Genomic DNA, 19159 nt, shown 5'->3' with positions numbered 1-19159 from the left:
GCAAAGAACAAAAATCGTAGAAAATCATTAAAATTACAGATGGCTAGATTAAGTAATTAGAATTTGGGCTAAAACAGCTGTTTGTAATTAAGTGTTTATTTCATTGAATAAAACCCAGATTGTAAGAACTATTCCATGAAATTTTAATGGTTCCTGTCCTGGAATTATGCTGAGGATCAGAGTTTAAGTGACAGAAGTTCAGAGACAAACGGACACCCAAGAGGACTCCAGGAATCCAGTGATCTGGGGGAGGGTGGGGGAGATAAGGGTTATAGTGGTGTGTTTGAAAGATACTCTTATTCTTATTCTGATGGATGGGGGAGAAATTCAGCTGCTATTCCTTGAGTCAGATTGATTCATCTTAATTTATACAGTCTTTCATTCCCCTAAACAATTTACAAACAGCTTCAAAGAAGATAGCAATGAAGAAACAAATGAAAATATAAAAACAAGAGAATCGTGGGTGTTTGCCAAGGAACATTTTGAGCCAAGAAAGAGGAGAGGATTTTAAATGAGGATTGAGTTGTTTGGGGGGTTTAATATTTAGAAGAGACAAGGAGAGGAGAAGCAGAGACAGGATCTAGAGGCATGCCCACATGGATGGGGAACAGAAGCCACAGAAAGACAGCGAGGGCTCTGAAAGGGAAATAGGATGGAAGACGCGAAGGAGCAGGGATGGTGGGCTTTGCAGACCCAGGAGTGGAAACTTGGATGGAGCGCTAGTTGGGTAACAGGACTTGCCCCAACTGCAGTGCCAAATGCTTTCCAGAGCTAAATTAGTAAATAATGGTAGAGGGAGAAAGCAATTGGGAGATTGAAAAGATGCTTCGGGATGGAGACCTGCGGTGGGATGGAAAAGCTGATGAGCCAGAAGTTAGATATCAGGCTCTCACACCTTCAGAGGTGAAATTGGTGATGGGGGATGGGGTGGAAGGAATAAGCTGGAGGAGTGTGGATGGAACACAAGGTTTCAGAGAAGCTGCTGGAGGATCCCACTGAGAGACCTGGGCTGATTGCCAGAAGCCTGGGAGAGAAGAGCTGTCTGGTGACAGACGGAGGACCCTTGGAGACTAAGCTGGGAAAAGAAGATGTTCAGGGCTTAGGAGGTTTCAGGAGCTCAAAGCAGCCCAAGCTGGACCACAGAAAGGACTCATGAAGCCCAGAGCATGCTGGGGATACATCACCTGGGTCACCTCTCTGAAGACAAGATACAGATAGAAGACAGGGACCTTGAGGATGGTCCTTCCATCCTCTTCCTCCTCCTCATCCCCAGCATCCCTTGTTGGAGTTGTAATTACTTACAAGCACCTGAAGAATCTCAAAGGCCAAATGCCAGAGAATATTGCAGATAGGCACATACCGATCTCTCGGCATCTGGATTGTTTGCTAATGAGGGAGCATCAGCCAAGACAACCGCATCCCAGACAATGTGGGAAGCAGCAACCATGTGGCAGGAAAGAGCTTGGGGCCTGGTGGGAGGATGCAAGAAATGGCGTGGCGAGCTGTGTGTCTGCACGCCTCCAGGGAGAGGTGGACCCAGGGCATCAGAGACATGCCTTCACTTCTTCTTTGTTTTGCTTTTTCCTCCTCCTCCTCCTTTTCCTTTCCCTCCTTTGTACCCACCACTTTGTCTCTCCGCCTCAGCTGTCCTCGGCCCTGCTGTTTGACGCCGTCTATGCCGTGGTGACCGCGGTGCAGGAGCTGAACCGCAGCCAGGAGATCGGCGTGAAGCCCCTGTCCTGCGGCTCGGCCCAGATCTGGCAGCACGGCACCAGCCTCATGAATTACCTGCGCATGGTGAGTGGCGGTGGGGACCCTGCGGGCCACGCCCAGCTTGCCAGGGGTGGAGGGGGGCAGTCTATCACAGTGTATCCCCAGTGTATCACAGCCATGGGTAAAACAATGCTCCGTGGTGACCCCATTCAGGGGACCGTCAGTCCCAGTTGTCCCTAATCCCTAAAAACCACTGAGAATCCATGGCAAGTTTGTTTGCAGGGCACTGGCCCTTGAGCTGTAGACTGTTAGGTGGTCCCTGGATTCTCAGCTTGGAACTGGGGCCCCCCTGGGCTCAGACCCGGTCCCCGCAAAGCTCTGCACGTGTGGGGATGGATGGATGATGCTGCCATGGCTGGTGACCCCTCAGGGAGTCACAGACTCAGCACTTCCGACCTGATGCTAAGTTCCCACAGAGTTCTCCCAGCCAAGCCACCACTGGTGGGATGGACATGGATTCTAGCCCAGAAAAAAGCCATCTCCCATCAGAGAAACCTGGTGCAGAGTGGCTGGGACTTTGCAGCTAGAGTCAGGTCATCCCGACTTCCTGCAGCTTAGAGATGGGCGAGCAGCTGCCCAAGGAGGATAGATGCTATTCACAGCCAAGGGCGTGGAGGAGCAGCTCCGGGGGATCTGAGCTTAAGCTAGCATCTCAGTACAGAGTTGGTTTATGCAGCAGCTATGAGGTCACCGGGTGTGGGGCATCCTTTCCTCCTCCAGCCCCGGCCAAATCTGAACTGGTTCCAGAGACATCACTTTCATAGTCTCAAGATCCTGTGGCCGAGAGGAGGACAGGAGAATGGGTCTTGACGGCTTCCCCTCTCTTGTGCATCCTTCACTAGTATGGTGGAATGCTTGCTCTGGGCCACATGGAAGGCTGGGCCTATTTGGTGCTGTAACTCACTCTCTCTTGGACAGGTAGAATTGGAAGGTCTCACCGGCCACATTGAATTCAACAGCAAAGGCCAGAGGTCCAACTATGCCCTGAAGATCTTGCAGTTCACAAGGAATGGTTTCCGGCAGGTGAGCCTCGCCTGCTGGCAGATCCCTCCTCCTTGCCCCTGTCTCTGTCCCCAGCCCGTTTCTCCTTGGCACTTGGGATGGCCTCCCGCTGTCACCCCCAGAGCAGCAGGTGGTGTCCCGTGCAAGGCTTCTCCTCCTCCCGCACCAGGATCAGCCAGTGTGGATCAGGGGTCACAGCCCCAGCAGATCACCAAGAGGGAGGCAGCTGTGCTTCATAGCAGGAGAGGGCAGAGAGGGGGGCATTGTCTAAGGGGGAAATTCTACCATGTGGATTATTCTACTTCCTGAATCTCGCCCTAGTCCTGGACCCAGTGTTAGTTTCCACCTTGCTTGCTGGTCACATACAGATCAGATCCCATCCCATGGGGTTTGAGGAATCCCTTCAGGGTTCTGTTCTCTCCTGTCAGCTCTTTTCTGACCAACCCACCTCCGCCTCCCTGCCATGCCAATCACACCCCTCCTCTCCAGGCTGCTCCCTGTCCAACTCAGGGATGCTTTGTCCTCTGGAGCTCCTTTCAACTCGCCCCGCCTTTTTCATCCTCCTCCATTAACCTTCTGACTCTCCTTTCCTCCGATTCTCTTACATCAGAGGAAACAGGGATTCTGGCAGTCACTCCAAGTGCCTCTCTGAAGGTCTCCCAACCTCTCCATCACTGTAATAGTAAATTCTTTATTCTTAGTGTAGTCTTTCTCCAACCTTAGGAAAACATTAGAACCAGAAAATGATGCACTAATTATAGCAGGAAGCAGATGTATTGAAGAGCCTCCTGACTATCAGAGTGGCTAAGGGAACATACCACTGAAGAGGTTGAAGAATCACCTTTCAGGAGATTATGAAGAATCGTCATCATCATATTCTTCTTCACCAGCACCACCACCGCTATCTTGACCACCACTGCCATCATCTTTACCATCACCACCATCACCATCATCTTCATGATCACCATCACCGTGATCTTCACCATCACTACCACCGTCACTATGATCTTCAGCATCACTGTCACCATCTCCAACATCTTCACCACTGCCACCGCCACCATCACCACCATCTTCACCACCATCTTCACCATCATCTTCACCACCACTACCATCATCATCTTCAACCACCACTATCATCTCTATCATTTTCACTACTTACCACCATCATCATTATCATAGGGGTTTTCATTCATTGAACTCTAACCATGAGCCATTTACCACACGAAGTACATCATTCATATTTTCCCTTTTAATCCCACAAAGTAGTTACTTCTTATTAATTCCCATTTTACAAGTGAGGAAACTGAGACTCCAGGAGACCGACTGACTTGGTCCTGAACAATGTAGTCATGGCAGCTGGTTTTGAATTCAAGCACCTCTGACTCTAAAGCCCAAGTTCTTAACCGTTATGACAAATTATGCATCAGAATCACCTTGGCAATTTGTGGAAAGTGCAGATTTTTTAGACTCCACCCCACAAGAGTCTGATTGGGTAGACCTCCTGGAGGACCCAGGAACAGACCCCAAAGGTGATCTGGGTGACGCCCTGGGCTGTGCTGGAAGGACCATCACACCCGCATCCTTCTACTTGGTCCCTGTGTCTGAGAGACTCTGATTCAGCCTGTCTCACCAGGGCCAATGGAGTTCCTTCTAGGAGGAAAGCAATTATGCTCGGCTGCAAGGGCAGATCACCCTTCTGGGAAGACAATAAAGTAAAAGGCAAGAGTCCCAGACTGAGAGAGGAGCTATGTTAACGACTGCTGTTAGCTCAGGGCCGGAGCACTGTGATCTTGAAGCAATGACATCAGCGACTGTTTTTCATAACTTCCCAAATGGGGCGGGAGTGACGTGGGCAGTCAGAAACTATGGGATGGAGGATCACAGAATGGTCATTTCACGGCTGTCAGAGACTGTGAGTCTGTCCTGCGTGTCAGGCACCGGGCTGGGCATGGAGGAAACACGATGGAAAAGGCACAGTTCCTGCACTGAGAGAGCCTACAGTCTGGCAAGAGAGACTGACATGGAAAAAATAAGTGCAATTTCAGGTTATTAAACTCAAATCGTGCCCTTGGGCGCATAATTCCCCAACAAATGAAGACGCCCATCTGTAGGAAAATTGTCAGGCTGACTTCCTGAGTCCCAGTGGAGGATGTGAAATAAGGAACGTTTATTCATTTTTTTCAACATATACAATGGGCTTCCCTCGTAGCTCAGTGGTAAAGAATCTGCCTGCAGTGCAGGAGACCCAGGTTTGATTCCTGGGTTGGGGAGATCCCTGGAGAAGGAAATGTCAACCCACTCCCACTACTGAAAAGAACCCACTATTCTTGCCTGGAGAATTCCATGGACAGAGGAGCCCGGTGGGCTATAGTCCATGGAGTTGCAAGAGTCAGTCATGACTTAGCTACTAAATCATCATCATCATCTATATATGTGTGTGTGTGTGTGTGTGTGTGTGTGTAAGAGAGAGAGAGTTCCTATAATGTTCCAGGCTGCCTTCTAGACAAAGTTTAAAAATGAGCTTAGTGTCTGCTTCCGTGGAGCTTGTATTCCAGTAGGAGACAGAGAGGAGGCAAACAAATACTATATAATACGTCAGTGGAGGTAAGGGCTACAGGAAAAGTAAAACAGGGTCAGGAAAAAGAGGGGATAAGAAAAACAGAAGTTAGGAGAACAGCGAGGATGCCAAACCCAGACTCATTCCACAGAAAGCCCAGGCTCAGGCTTTGAAAAACTTTCCTTGGCCTTCAGCCCTGCTTTCTAATGCTCCCGAGAACGAGCCCACTTCTACCAGGCGACACCTGCCGTGGCGGAGTTGGCTGTTGGCCCTGATCCCACCCTCCACTTGAAGAACAGCTCATTAGCCTCGGAGTGCCTCTTCACCTTCCTCCGCTTCTCCACCAGCCGCCACTCAGGCTGCTTCTCCCAGCTGCCAGGCTGAGTCATTAGGAGACAGCATCTCCAGCCACCGGCACCCAGCCCGCGACCCGGCCCAGCCCAGCCCAGCACAGCAAGGGGTTCTGCTCAGAGACGGCTGCTGCCCCATCTTCCACAGCACCTACTGTTGGTGGAGGGTAGGGCTTCTCAAACCCAGGTGTGTGCAAGAATGACCCATGGTGCTTGCCTTCAAATGCATGTTCCTAAGCCCTCCAGTTATACATGGAGTTAGTAAAACTGGGTGCTTCCCAGGAGCCTGCGCCTTCTGAACTAGCACCCAGATAGATGATTACCATGCTGGTGGTCTATGGGCTGCGCTCGGCGTGCTCAGTCGTGTCTGAGTCTTTGCAACCCCATGGAGTGTAGCCCACCATGGAATTTTCCAAGCAAGAATAATGGAGTGGGTTCCATTTCCTCCTTCAGGGGATCTTCCTGACCCGAAGGGATTGAACCCCCGTCTCCTGCACTGGCAGGCAGATTCTCTACCACTGTGCCACCTTCTTTACCCACTGAGCCATCAGGGGAGCCCCAGCCCACAGGCTCACCTTTGACAAATGCACACTGCAGCCTCTAAGAATAGGCTTGACCCCCCTGTGTCCCACCCTCATCTTTTTTGAGCTTATGTTGAATGGAACCTGCTGCAGAAGTGACCATTAGGTAGGATGCTGGGTTTTTGACCTTCGGCTACCCCAAGGGACACACATCCTTGATTGGGCTTATAAAGTGCATCACAGTAATCCTCTTCTGTTACCCATTTCCCTTCAACTAATCTGGTGAGTCTTGCTGCTCGCCTGTCTGGCTCAGGTTCCGTGAGTAGCAGTGAGAGTCTGCAGGATATATCGTGAGCACAGATGTGGCTCTGCAGCTCCGGTCCCCGGGTCCCATTCCAATCACCAGCCCGGTTTTCGCCTCTTGACAGGTGTCCTTCCCCTGCATATTACAGGATGAAGAGATGGTTTAGGGACTGATAATTAGTTGGGCTTCTCTTCCAGGGTAGGAGGAATGTCAGGGGTATGTCAGTATCACTGCTGTACTATTCTCCCAGCTCCATCCTCCGTGATGCTGGCAGGAGAGGGGAGAGTGACACAGAGCAGGGATATAACATCTCTTGAGGACCTGTTTGGGACCACAGACAACACATGCACACTTTGCACAGGTCAGTTCTGATCTGGAGGGCAGCCCTTCAAGGTAGATAAAACTCCCACTTGACAAGTGAGGAAACCAAAGCTCAGGGTTGCTAAGGAGCTTGGCCCAAGTCCACAGATAGCAAGGACTTTGGGTGCAGAGCTGGAATTCACACTCAGGCTTGTCTGACTCCCGAGTCCATGCTCATGGTTTCCCACTCCTGCATTTTCTCACTTTCCTGGAATCCCTAAGCCCCCAAATCAAAACACCTTAACTTGCTGCCACCTGCTCCAAACCAGGATGGCGCCTGGCTCCTGGTGACCCGCTGGGCTGGGCTTTCTTTAGCAATGGCATCTTCTCACTTGGATTTGGTTTTGTTCTTTCTCTTCCTGTCTGGGCGAGTGACTGTTAAGAGCTGGGTTTGATTATTTAGAAAGCACCATGCAGGGACCCAGTGGGTTGTAATTGGTAAAATGTCTGAACCAAATACCATAGTCCCTGCCAGTGGCTGATTAAGGGATTATTACCATTTTAAAAATAGTCTTTTAGAATTTCAGGGTTTTTTTTCTCTTTTTTACCATTTAAAAAAATTACTGTTTTGATTCTGTTTGGAGAGGGTTTTCCATCTGTGGAGCTTCCATTGGAGGCTGTTTAGGGGAAAATGTTCCCTACAGTGTCCTGGAAGGAACATTTCCAAACCTGGACAAGGTTTGCTAGCTTCAGCCCCCAGTTTTTGCCTGTATGAGATCTCCTATCTCTATCCAAAATTCTCCCTCCCCATCTTCCAGAAGATGTCCTGGGTGGTATCAGAATAGTATAATCTTCCTGCCTAATTTGCAAGAAATCATATTTGAAAGAGGCAAGGGGAAAAAATGAAGCACAGCATCAGCGGGCCCTTAATTTCCTTCATTTTAACTTGGTTTAAAGATCAGAGATTCTGAGCAGGCCCCCAGCGACTTTGTTAGGGCTGTAATAAGATGAGTACACCTTTCATCTGAGGATCGGAAATGGCTTAACAGGCTCTAATTAAGCCTTTGGGAGAGGGAGGGATGAGGCCAGGGAGGTGGAATCAACACTTGTCGATTGGCTCACTGTGTATCACTACAGAGTACCTCAACTTTCTCCCTCTGTGCAATGAAAATGGTAACCTCTCAACGTCTGGCCTGGCTAAGCTCCAAGATAACTGAAACTAGATTTGCATGGCACTCTGTTCTGCTCGCCTGTGGTTAGATAGAAAGCTGACTCTGCTGACATAATGAGAATGGATATCCTTTACTGGGTGTCTGCTACAAGGTGAGCTGGGCTGGGTGTTTTGTGTACTTAAAATTTCTCATCCTTTTATCAACCATGCCTAAAGGCTGGTCTCTCCATCTTGCAAGTAAAGAAACAGAGAGAATCATGGTCCTCATCCATTCAGCTGTTGTGCTCGGTTGCTCAGTCATGTCCAACTCTTTGCAACACCATGGACTGTCGCCCGCCAGGCTCCTCTGTTCGTGGGATTTCCCAGGCAAGAGTATTGAGATGGGTTGTCATTCCTTTCTCCGTGAGATCTTCCTGGACCAGGGATCAAACCCTCATCTCCTGTGTCTCCTGCATTGGCAGGCAGATTCTTTACCACTGAGCCACCTGGGAAACCCCCATCCATTTAACTAGTTAGTTCCAAACTTAAGAGCTGATTCAGGTGTAGCTGTTTACACGGTCTCTGGTCCTTCTGCTCTGTAGAATGGCCCAGAACAGGCTGGAAGAGACCCTTGAGGCCTCTGGTCTGATCTTCCAACCCAATGCAAGAATGCTCTCCACAGCATCCCTGAGGGAAGCAGTCATACATCCTCTCCTTGAGCACGTCCTGGGCTGGGGAGTTCAGTGCCTCCCCAGGGACACATTCCAGAAGCTTCCAGGCACAGAGTCAAAACCTGCCTCCTAATCCTGCCCCATTAAGCAGCCCAGAACAATCAGCTTTCTCTCCCTCTCTTTTTTTACCAGCTCTTCAAGTACTTAAACATAATTTGATTTCACTTCATTCATTCTTTTTTGAAACTTAGCATAAATTTTTTTTGAGCACCTACTTTGTGTCAAAGGCTGGAAGTGTAAGATAAATGAGTCAGAGCTCCTCATCTTTTGGGAAAGGCAAAAATTACAGTCAACAGTGACTGTCCAGTGCTTGAGTTGTCTTGCCCCTCTGACTGTTTCTTTCCCCAAACCACGGCCCCTGGCCATTCCCGTGCGACACAGTTGACAAATTTCTCACCATAAATGCCTTTTGGTTTGTCTGGGGCTTTGTTAAAACATGAGACCCGGGACTTCCCCGATGGGCCAGTGGTTAAGACAGGGGGTTCGGGTTCGATCCCTGATCGGGAGGCTAAGATCCCACATGCCTCATGGCCAGAAAACCAGAACATAAAACAACAGAAGGAATGTTGTAGCAAATTCAATAAAGACTTTAAAGTGGGGACCAGGCTCCAGATGAAGCTAAGTGGCACGTAATTGAGAACACCATGGGACTTTCACCTCCCTCACTCAAAACGTTCCATTTCTATTTACCACATTAACCTGCTTACTGGAATTAGTCTTCAAATTTTGGTTCTTTCTGAACTGCAGCCCTTGGAATTAATTAACTACTCCTCTTGCCCCTAGTAACCATTTCCAAAATATACAGAGTTATTTTCACGTGATTTTTTCATAGAAACCAGTCCTGAGCCACCTTTTCATGGACCATGGATTCATTTAACTCTGTGTGTATGGAGATGGAGATTGGCAGAGATGGCCAGAAGTAAGCAAATAAAAACACTGTGAGTCGGCAGCCATGTTTTGTTTTCCAAAGCTGATACAAACCCAGCTTTCCAAGGACCTGATTTCCTGGAATGACTTGAGTATAGTGCTAACCAGAGGCAGGAGGATGGGCAAGATGGCTTTTGTGAGTCACTCTTACAAACGGAGAATTAGGGATGTAGTATCTTCTAAAAGGTTCAGGGACTCCAGTCTCCAACTTCTCGAAGTTCCTGCAAGTCTCACCAGTTGCTGGGAGTACAGAATGTCTCTCTTTAATCTGCTGTGCTGCCTCCTTGCCTACAGAAGCCCCCCACCCCATCCCACTTCACAGCAGACACATCTGCCATCTTCCATGGCGGTCTGGATGGGGTGGTCCAGTGTGACTCTAGAACATGCTTCAGCTACATCACTGTGTAGTGTAAAGGCAGCTACACTTGTTATCTTGGCGCTCGCAGCCAGAAGACCAGGAAGTGTCTGTTGCTTTGATGCAAATTTAGCAGACCTGCTGGGATCTGTCCCCCCTCCAGATCGCTTCTCCCACTTCCAAAGCAAAGAACAATAGTAAATCCCCAAAACACGCTGTCAGATGACGGTCTGTGTTGCCATTGCCTGCACGTGTCCTTGGAGGAACAGTGAGGAGGGAGTCATGAACAGGTCCATGGACAGGTCCCCCCACCCCCACATCTGTGTTCTGTCCCCCATTCCTCTTTGCATGAGTCTCTGGCACAGCTCAGGTCCCACCTACGCTGATGAGAACAGCCTTTAAGGCTCACACAGGTTGCCAGTCGGGGAAGCCGCTCAGAGAGCGCAGTGATTGCTACTGTCGAATGCGTTTTCCATTTGAGGAGGGAGTTTACCACAAACATGCAGATCCTTTGAAGCTGCCTCAGTGGGTCCCGGCTCAGCCGTGCAGGAGTGGGGATTGATTGCTGGAAATCAGCTGCCTCACTTGCTGCAAGGATGGACCTGACAAGAGGGCTGGCTGGGGGGCTGCTTGGCAGGCCACTCCCCGAGACTTGGCCTTTGATGAGGAAATTCTGAGGCAACAGGTTCTCCAGAGAAGGGAGAGGAGATAGAGATCGGTGGTTTGGGGCTGCTTTGAAGGTTCCTGAGAAGTCACTTTTCCCTTTTAATGAAGGGGCTGGGGGAAGGGGAGTTGGTGAGAGGTTTGAAACAGTTGTCAACATCTCCCAGAACATTATAAATTCTTAGGGTTGGAGGAGACCTGAAAGGTTATCAGGCCCAAATTTCCCACCAGAGGAGGCAGGAGGAAACATCAGTCCTGGGCTGAAAAGCCAATGGTGGCCCCCGTTTGCTTTCAGCGTAAATGGCAGCTTCACAGCAAGCCTGTAGCGCGCTGGGCCCTGCCTGCTGGGAGCCTCCTCCCTGACCAATCCCCCCGACCCCCGGCCCTAGTGATTCCACAACACACCTGGCTGTCACACTCCTGCGGCCTCAATCCCATTTCTCACTCGGCTACTCCTGCTGACACCTCCAGAGCTCAGATCACAGAGCCCCTTCTCAGGGAGTCTTTTTTCATTCATTAATTAATTTTTGGCTGCACTGGGTCTTTGTTGCTGCGTGCAGGCTTCCTCTAGTTGCGGCAGGTAGGGGCCACTCTGTAGTTGTGGTGTGGACTTCTCGCTGTGGTGGCCTCTCTCGTTGCGGAACACAGGCTCTAGGCGCGCCGGCTTCAGTAGCTGTGCCGCACCATCTTAGTTGCCCCAAAGCATGTCGGATCTTGCCAGGCCAGGGCTCGATCTCGTGTCCCTGCATTGGCAGGTGGATGCTTAACCACTGGCCCACCAGGGGAGCCCTCAGGGAGCCTCCAGGCGCTCCTTTCACCTGCTCCCTGTGGCCGCCTCTTCTGTAGCACGCTTGGACTGCTGTCACTCCAGGTTTGCAGAGGGACAAGCCTCCTTGGGGACTTGTCAAGCTGGGAGTGAGACTCAGCAAGGGCTGGGAAAATGGAGGCATCTGTGAACAAGGGACTAGGGCGTATAGAGCCCAGGGCTGGGACCTGGGAAGTGTGCAGGAAGCCTGGGGACCTAGGATTTTGTCCAGTATTCCTCATTTGTTCAAGACAGATTTCACATGACGAGCCTACCCATCGGCAGCTGGAATTTGAAAACTGGAGTGGAAGTCCCTCCAATCATTGATACGTTTCTCCCTTTCCATTTGCTTCCGTTCTCTAACAGTGATAGTCCTCTGGTTCATTAGAAGTCTATTAATACTGAGCACCCCCTCCTGGGAGGGCATCTGGTGCTCCTGGCCACCCTCAGGATGACTAACAGCCAAGGCGCAGATGAGTCTGCTCCGGGAGGGTGTCACCTGAGGGCCCCCCCTCCTCCCGCCTCCCTGGCCCACAAACTTCTGGATCTTCCTCCCAAAGCACAGGGGCCTCCCGCTTATCAGCTTTGATGGAAAAGTCACTGACTGCCGATGCTTATTCACACGTCAGCCAGCGAACAAATTAGAGCTACTTGAAATTTCAAACAGCGGGCTGCTTTTGGGCAGAGGAATGGGATTTTAAAGGGCTGTGTTTGAAATCTATTTCTTATAATATGCCCGATCACGCATCCTGCCTGAACTCAGCCTGGGGAAGTTTGCCAGTTCTGAGTGACGGCTTCCCGCGCCTCTTCAGCCAGCTCGAGCCAGGGAGAGCTGCTAATTTGGTCTCAGGAAGCAGCCCGCATCCCTCAACTCTGATGAGACACAGGGCAGGCTCCAGGCCAGAGGTGTGGGGCGTACAGACAAGTGGGCCAAGGGGAAGGGAAAATTCAGGGAGGTGAGAAGGAGCTGTGTGCAGGGCGGCCACTGTGGGGTTGTGGAAGGGCTCAGACCGGGTCCCAGCTCTCATAGCTCCCAGCATTCCATTCCTTGATTGCATCCTCAGTGAAACAGGAATGATGGTCATCATAGTATCTGCTTTATGTGAGTCATCAAATTATGGTGAGAACAGAATGGAATATTTTTCATAGATGTGCATTGAGGATTCTCCTCTACTGTGCTCATTTTAGTTTGGGTGTCTTGTGGAGATGTCTATTCCTGTATTTCTCTCTATGCATGCAGTATTCCTGGGATCTCACTTCTCACCTGCTTCACAGTAGAGAGATGAAGCGGGACTGAGCCATATGCTCACATCACTCCTGCAGCAACTCCAGAGTCCTGCAAGAGGGCTGCAAGGGCCAGCCCAGGCCGGCCGGGCTTAGTGGAAATAAATTCTGTTGGCTGCCCACCCCCACCCCTCCCCGCTCCATGATGGGTTCCCCACAGCGCTCCCCCACCTCTCCCTCTCCTTCCTCTCCAACCTCTGTCCTTCGTCCACTCCCTCATGTGGTGGTATGAACAGTTCCACTCTGCAGAGTTTCTGAGTGGGTGTGAAAATGAAAACTGGAAGTCAAAGCTCTACTCCTGGGAGAATCCCCAGGATGCCTGGGGCCTGTCCAGACAAGAGCTGCTGACACCACTGCCCTCCCCCACCTAAAAGCTCCCCATCTTCCAGGAGCTCTGTGAGGCCCAGCCACACGCCATCTCCCACCCACAGTCTGCGTCTGCCTAGGAGCAGCAATGGACCATCCTCAGTCCATCCTTGAAAGCTTCCTCTGCCCTCTTGCCTTCTCAGCCTTCCCCTGACTCCTGGAGAATGGGACATGATCAGCTTCCTCCAGCCCAGATGCTTTATTAGAACCATTAGTTCAATTGGCATCTGCCGCTCAGAGCTCAAAGTTGTGTGTTATTAGTACAACTGCTTCCCTGAGAAACTTCTCTACCCGGTGAGTTAACAGATGAAGCCAGGCACTCTCCTTGCCCTGACTGTGTTGTGTTTGTGGGCAGTAATTTTCTTGTAAGATGAAAAATCTCAAGCATGCCTGAGCTCTCTGATAAATTCTCTCCTTAGCAGCTAATTTGAAATACCTTCCATCTTCGGGGAGGCGAGCGAGAGCTGTGAAGCTGAGTCTTCATGTTTATAGTATCTGTCTTGCACTCACCCCATGCTGGTTGGATTGGGGTTCCCTGATGGCACAAGCAGTAAAGAATCCATCTGCAATGCAGGAGACGCAGGAGACTCCAGTACACTCCCTGGGTCAGGAAGATCCCCTGGAGAAGAAAATGGCAATCCATTCCGGTATTCTTGCTTGGGAAATCCCATGGATGGAGGAGTCCGAGGGGCTACAGTCCATGGGGTCTCAAAGAGTCGGACATGACTGAGTGTATACTGACATGCTAGTTTGATGAGCTTCCAAAATGTTTAAAAGAATGTCTGTGAGGTTTTTGACCATATGAAGAAAAAGAGGGAGTTGAGATGTAGGTAAAAGAAGTCATTAAAATCAGTATTTCCATCCAAAGAGAAAAATGATATGAGCATCCTCACTGCCCTACTCAGGGAGATTTATCTTCTGAAACCCTAAGCTAGTTGAAGAGTCTTTTAGATTCCTTAAGAGCATTGCTGAGGAGAGGACCTTAGCCAGAGCCAAGTGGGATGAACCCATCTCTGTTCTTGCCCTAGTGAGTACTTATTGGTCACCAGAGTCCCTGGAAAGAGCCACTGTCGATTTGTTCTCTTTGGCAGGAGTAGTGTTGAGGGCTAGGCCCAGTTCCAGTTCATATTCCAGAGATTGGGGATTCGGGATGGAAGCCTGGGCACATCTTTCCAAGAACCAAACATTTGAATGCAGATGAGTACAGTTGATCCTCATTATTTGCAGATTCCATATTTGCAAATCTGTCTATTCACTAAAATACATTTGTAACCCCAATGCAACCCTTCCCTGGTGGCTCAGGGGTAAAGAATCTGCCTGCCAATGCAGGAGATGAGGGTTTGATCTCTGGGTCAGGAAGATCCCCTGGAAAAGGAAATGGCATCCTACTCCAGCATTCTTGCCTGGAAAATCCCATGGACAGTGGAGCCTGGCAGGCTACAGTCCATGGGGTCACAAAAGAGTCAGACACGACTTAGCAACTAAACAAAAGCAACAACCCCAATGCAGTGCTCATGGTGCTCTCACAGATGTGTGCGTGGCAGGGAAAAATTTGAGTGGGTCACCTGGCATGTTTCCAGCTAGGGACCAACAACGCATTGCTCTGCCTTCTTCTTTGGGCTCATACTATAAACAAGGATTCTTTTCATAGTCTCTGCAGTGTCACATCTTTCACCTTTTTGTGCTTTTTCTTGGTGATTTTGCTATTTAAAATGACCCCTGCACTTACTGCCAAAGTGCTGTCTAGTGTTCCTAAGTGCAAGAAAGCTGCAGTGCGCCTTACGGAGAAAATACAGGCGTTAGAAAAACATTGTTCACACGTGACATTTAGTGCTGTTGTTCAATGTTAATGAATCATCAGTATGTATTAAGTAAGATGTCTACCAGCAGAAACACACATACATCGAGGTTATGTGTTAATTGGTTGATGGAAATGTTGTGACCAGAGGCTCATAGGACCCTAGCTCTGTTCTTCCCTAAGGAGAAATGGTTCTGTCTCCCTAATTCAGTGTTTGTGGTAATGTTATAGAACACAACTACCATGAATTATGAGAACCAAACATCGTGAGTCCAGCCAGAAGAGAAGACCAGAAATGAGCAAACTCGTGAATGGCTAATGTTTTCCTACAGTGACTTTGTCTTTCTGCATTCATTACCCCATACTCCTGTTGGTTTTCTCACAGTGTCCAAGGACCTCATCTGTCCCTTGATGCCCTGGCCTTGCTCCTAATTCCCCTGATATAGAAGTGTGATCCAGATCCCACACTCTTGAGGCCAAAAACCAGTGTGCTAGTGAAATGCTTAGATTCTTGCAAATGTGTTCTCATGAAGTAGAGTCTGTGCTTGACTCCTCCAGTGCATTCAAGGAACTCCCTACCTATAGGGATAGCATATTCCATCTTAGAAAGCTGTCACTGTTAAAAAGTTTCTCCGTCTATTGGGTGGAATTCTTTTTTTTCTGAAGCCTCTTCCTTTTGTCCTTAATTCCATTTCTTGGGTCCACACATCTCATCCATCCTTCCGTGACTGCCTTTACTTGTTCCTTCGAGAATGTGATTTCAGTTTATGTTAATGAATCAACAGTATGTATTAAATAAGATATCTATCAGCAAAAACACACATAAATCGAGGTTATGTGTTAATTCATTGATCAAAATGTGACTGGAGACTCATAGGAACATAACCCTGTTTTTTACTTAGGAGAAATGGTTCAATCTCCCTAGTTCAGTGTTTGTGGCAACGTTAGAACAAACCTACCATGAATAATGAGAACCAACTGTAATGAGTTCAGCCAAGAGGGAAGACAGGTGCTTGGAACACACTCCAGTTAGTCTATGCTCCACTGAAAGAGTGGTGTCTGGAACAATATGCAATATTTGAGGTGTAAGTAAGCAGTGTGTGCAGCTGACTGGCTCAATAAATAGCTGTTGAATTGAATAATAATAATAATGTGTTAACATTTTGATATTTATTTCCATGTTGACCAGCTCTCAGACCATGCTTTCTAGTGAAAGGATGACAGGCATGAGCCGAGGGGCTCAGAGAGAGCTGACTCCTGGCAGGGAGAACTGCCTTCCTGGCATCCTCATAGGTGACCACCTGTTTATTTTCATACCTGGGCAGCCAGGCTTCCAGTGCCCTTCTACAATCATCTTTCCAGGCCTCTTTATGTTGTACCTCTTAGGACTGTCTATTCCTGGCGTTCCCCCAAAGCCCTTTGAAAAACTATGCTGCATTATACACCTACCTGGAACTTTCAGGAATTCATGTTTGAGCTGGAAGGGGCTAGACTAGAGTCTTCTTTTATAAGTAAGATGACTAAAGACTAAAAAGAAGGGACTTTCCCAAGGAAATTTCATAATTCAATTTGACACACATTTATTGAGCACCCAGGTGCTGTCCTGGGAGCTGGAGCTCCAAAGAGGAATTTATTAATGCAATTGTCAAATATTTACTAAGTGCTGATTCCACGCTGGGCATTGGGGATGTGCGGGGAATAAAACAGAGTCCCATTAGTCATAGAATGGATTTTGTAGTGCAGGAAATAGACTTGAAACAAATAATTACCTAAATAATCATACAAAATAAATAATTATCTAAATAATTAAACAATGAGCGCTATAAAGGAGAAGTTCAGAGCTTCATGCCTGAGTCTCTGTGATGGTGAATGAGAGGTTGGGAAGGATCTGCCCAAGGGGGTGACATTCAGACGGAAGGTTGCTGGCTGGCTGGGCATCCACAGAGGAAGGGGGCTCTGGTGAGCCCAAACAAGGGTTCCCAGTACTAGCGGTCATGTGTGGGATTCAGAGACCAGAGCCAGTTGATGGGAGAACCATGTCAGGAAGCCAGATTTCCTGATGCTTTACTTTTTCCATGAACCCCTCTGTCCCCTTCCTCAAGCTTTATTTAACTATCCTCTCATAAATTAAGTCAGAACCAGAGGCAAGGAAAAGCAAAGGCTGACCCCAGGAATGTAGACTCTCAGGCAGGAAAACCTTACAACAAATACCAATCGATAAGGAATAACAATGAAAAGGTTTTCCAAATGTTTAGCTACACATCTGCAGTGCAGGAAAATTAATATATTGGGGGCAGCACAGCGGAGTAGACCTGCCTGGTTTAAATCTGCGTCAACTATGGAACTTTGGGCAAGAAACCTAACCTCTTCGAACATCTGTTTTCTAATCTGTAAAATCGGATGATAGTAGTACCTTCCATATAGTGTAGTTGGGAAGATTAAATAACAAATGTAAAGCATTTAGTCCCATATGTAGCATTCAGCACATGCTCCAAGGGCTTCCCTGGTGACTCAGTGGTAAAGAACACACCTGCCAATGCAGGAGATGTGGGTTCAACCCCCGGGTTGGGAAGATACCCGGGAAAAGGAAATGGCAACCCACTCCAGTAGTCTTGCCTGGGAAATCTTATGGACAGAGGATCCTGGCTGCAGTCCATGGGGTTGCAAAAGAGGCGGACACAACTTAGTGACTAAACAACAACATGCTCAAAAGTATCAGCTTGCATAATTTTCATAGTCCTGCAGTTAAAAGTGACTAGGATAGGAGTTCATTATTGCCAAAAGTGTGTTTTATTGAGCATCAGTTGTGTTCCAGGTACTCTGCTAGGGGCTGACTATAGAGCAGTGAACAGGCAAAGTGTCTGAATCCCCTGTGCCAGGCCCTTTTGTCCTTTTTGAGCATCACTTGCATTTTGGTTGCAAATCCAGGACATACATTAACACCCATCCCCACATAATTGAAGCTAAAGCTTATGAAACAGTAGGTGCCCATGCTGTGTGGGTTGCACTCTGCTCTGTTCTGGATATATATTTCATTTTTAAAATGCAGGTCTTGACCCACTAAATTGATTTCCTAACCTACTAATGGGTAGCAGCCACAGTGGAACAAAACACAGCCTTAGACCAACTCAGCTGAAGGCTTAATCAGCCCAGAAAGAGCTCATTTGATATGAAGTCTTCCCATATTTCCTCAGGATTGTTTTTGATCTTTTACCTTTGCCATTTGCAATTGTTGTCCTTTGATCCTGGGTTTTTACAGTATTTTGCATGTAAGCGCATATTTTGTGCTAAAAGAATATTTTGGCTGGGAGAACAAGATCTTCAGCCAACATCAATAACTCCCTTTGTTCCCCAGATCACCCTGCTCAGGCAAGGGACCTCTGATCTAGTCTCCCATGTGAACTGAAGTTTTATGACTGGAGATAGTGGATTTAAATTCGGTAAACATTTTGCTTCTTCATGCCAGGGGTTCACCATGGAGGCTTCCATTACAAATCTTTTAACTGGTCATATATCAAGGCACAGACCTATACTATAGACACTCCCAACTATAACTGACTCTCAATTCCTAGCCTTAGTGGTTCACATCAGACCATCACTTTTACTGCCTGTATGTTGAAATTAGTTCTCTGTACTCAAGGAGACACTAATACATTTTTATGTATTCTTCCTAGTGAAAACTTCAACTTTGAACCCTGAAACTGAGGTTAAAAAGGTGAATCATTTGTTATGACATTCAACCTTGGATGGCCCTAGAAAACAAGGATCTGGAAGAAAGAGCTTATGTTTGGATAGGGCTTTAAACTTTTGTCACTGCTGTGATTGCCTTATATCATCCCAGTAAGAGGAGAAGGGCCTTATCTTATAAGTAGCAAAATTGACTTCCCAGGGCCACATAGCACACGACAGGGTAGAACTTGACTTCTGGTCAGCTGCATTTCTACCAGACAGACAGTAGTGCTATTAAGTTCCCATGGCTTATTATCACTCATCAAAAGCCATCATGGCTTCCCAGGTGGGGCAGTGGTAAAGAATCCATCTGCCGATTCAGGAGACACAGAAGACGAAGGTTCAATCCTTGGATCGAGAAAATCCCCTGCGGTAAGAATTAACAACCCACTCCAGTATTCTTGCTGGAAAAATTCCATGTACAGAGGAGTCTGGTGGGCTACAGTCCATGGGCTTGCAAAGAATTGGACATGACTGACTGAGCATGCACAAAAGCCGTGACACACACAGCTCGGTTGACTGGAGACAGTATTGCTGTACTATG

The 19159-nt window shown here is 48.3% G+C and overlaps 1 protein-coding gene across 6 annotated transcripts in view; it reads left to right on the top strand.

Moving 5' to 3' along the window:
• The window catches only part of GRIK4 (glutamate ionotropic receptor kainate type subunit 4), a 491778-nt gene that overhangs the window by 374094 nt on the left and 98525 nt on the right, over positions 1-19159 (top strand). For all 6 annotated transcript variants that reach the window (XM_070473470.1, XM_070473471.1, XM_070473469.1 and 3 more), the window contains 2 exons: positions 1645-1797; positions 2692-2796. In XM_070473470.1, coding sequence (XP_070329571.1) covers positions 1645-1797; positions 2692-2796 — 258 coding nt within the window. The remainder of the gene's footprint in view (positions 1-1644; positions 1798-2691; positions 2797-19159) is intronic.

Source organism: Odocoileus virginianus, chromosome 10, assembly GCF_023699985.2.
Source record: "Odocoileus virginianus isolate 20LAN1187 ecotype Illinois chromosome 10, Ovbor_1.2, whole genome shotgun sequence".
NCBI classification, from domain to species: domain Eukaryota; kingdom Metazoa; phylum Chordata; class Mammalia; order Artiodactyla; family Cervidae; genus Odocoileus; species Odocoileus virginianus.
Note: the sequence above shows the minus strand (reverse complement) of the source record. Positions and strands in the feature narration are given on the sequence as shown.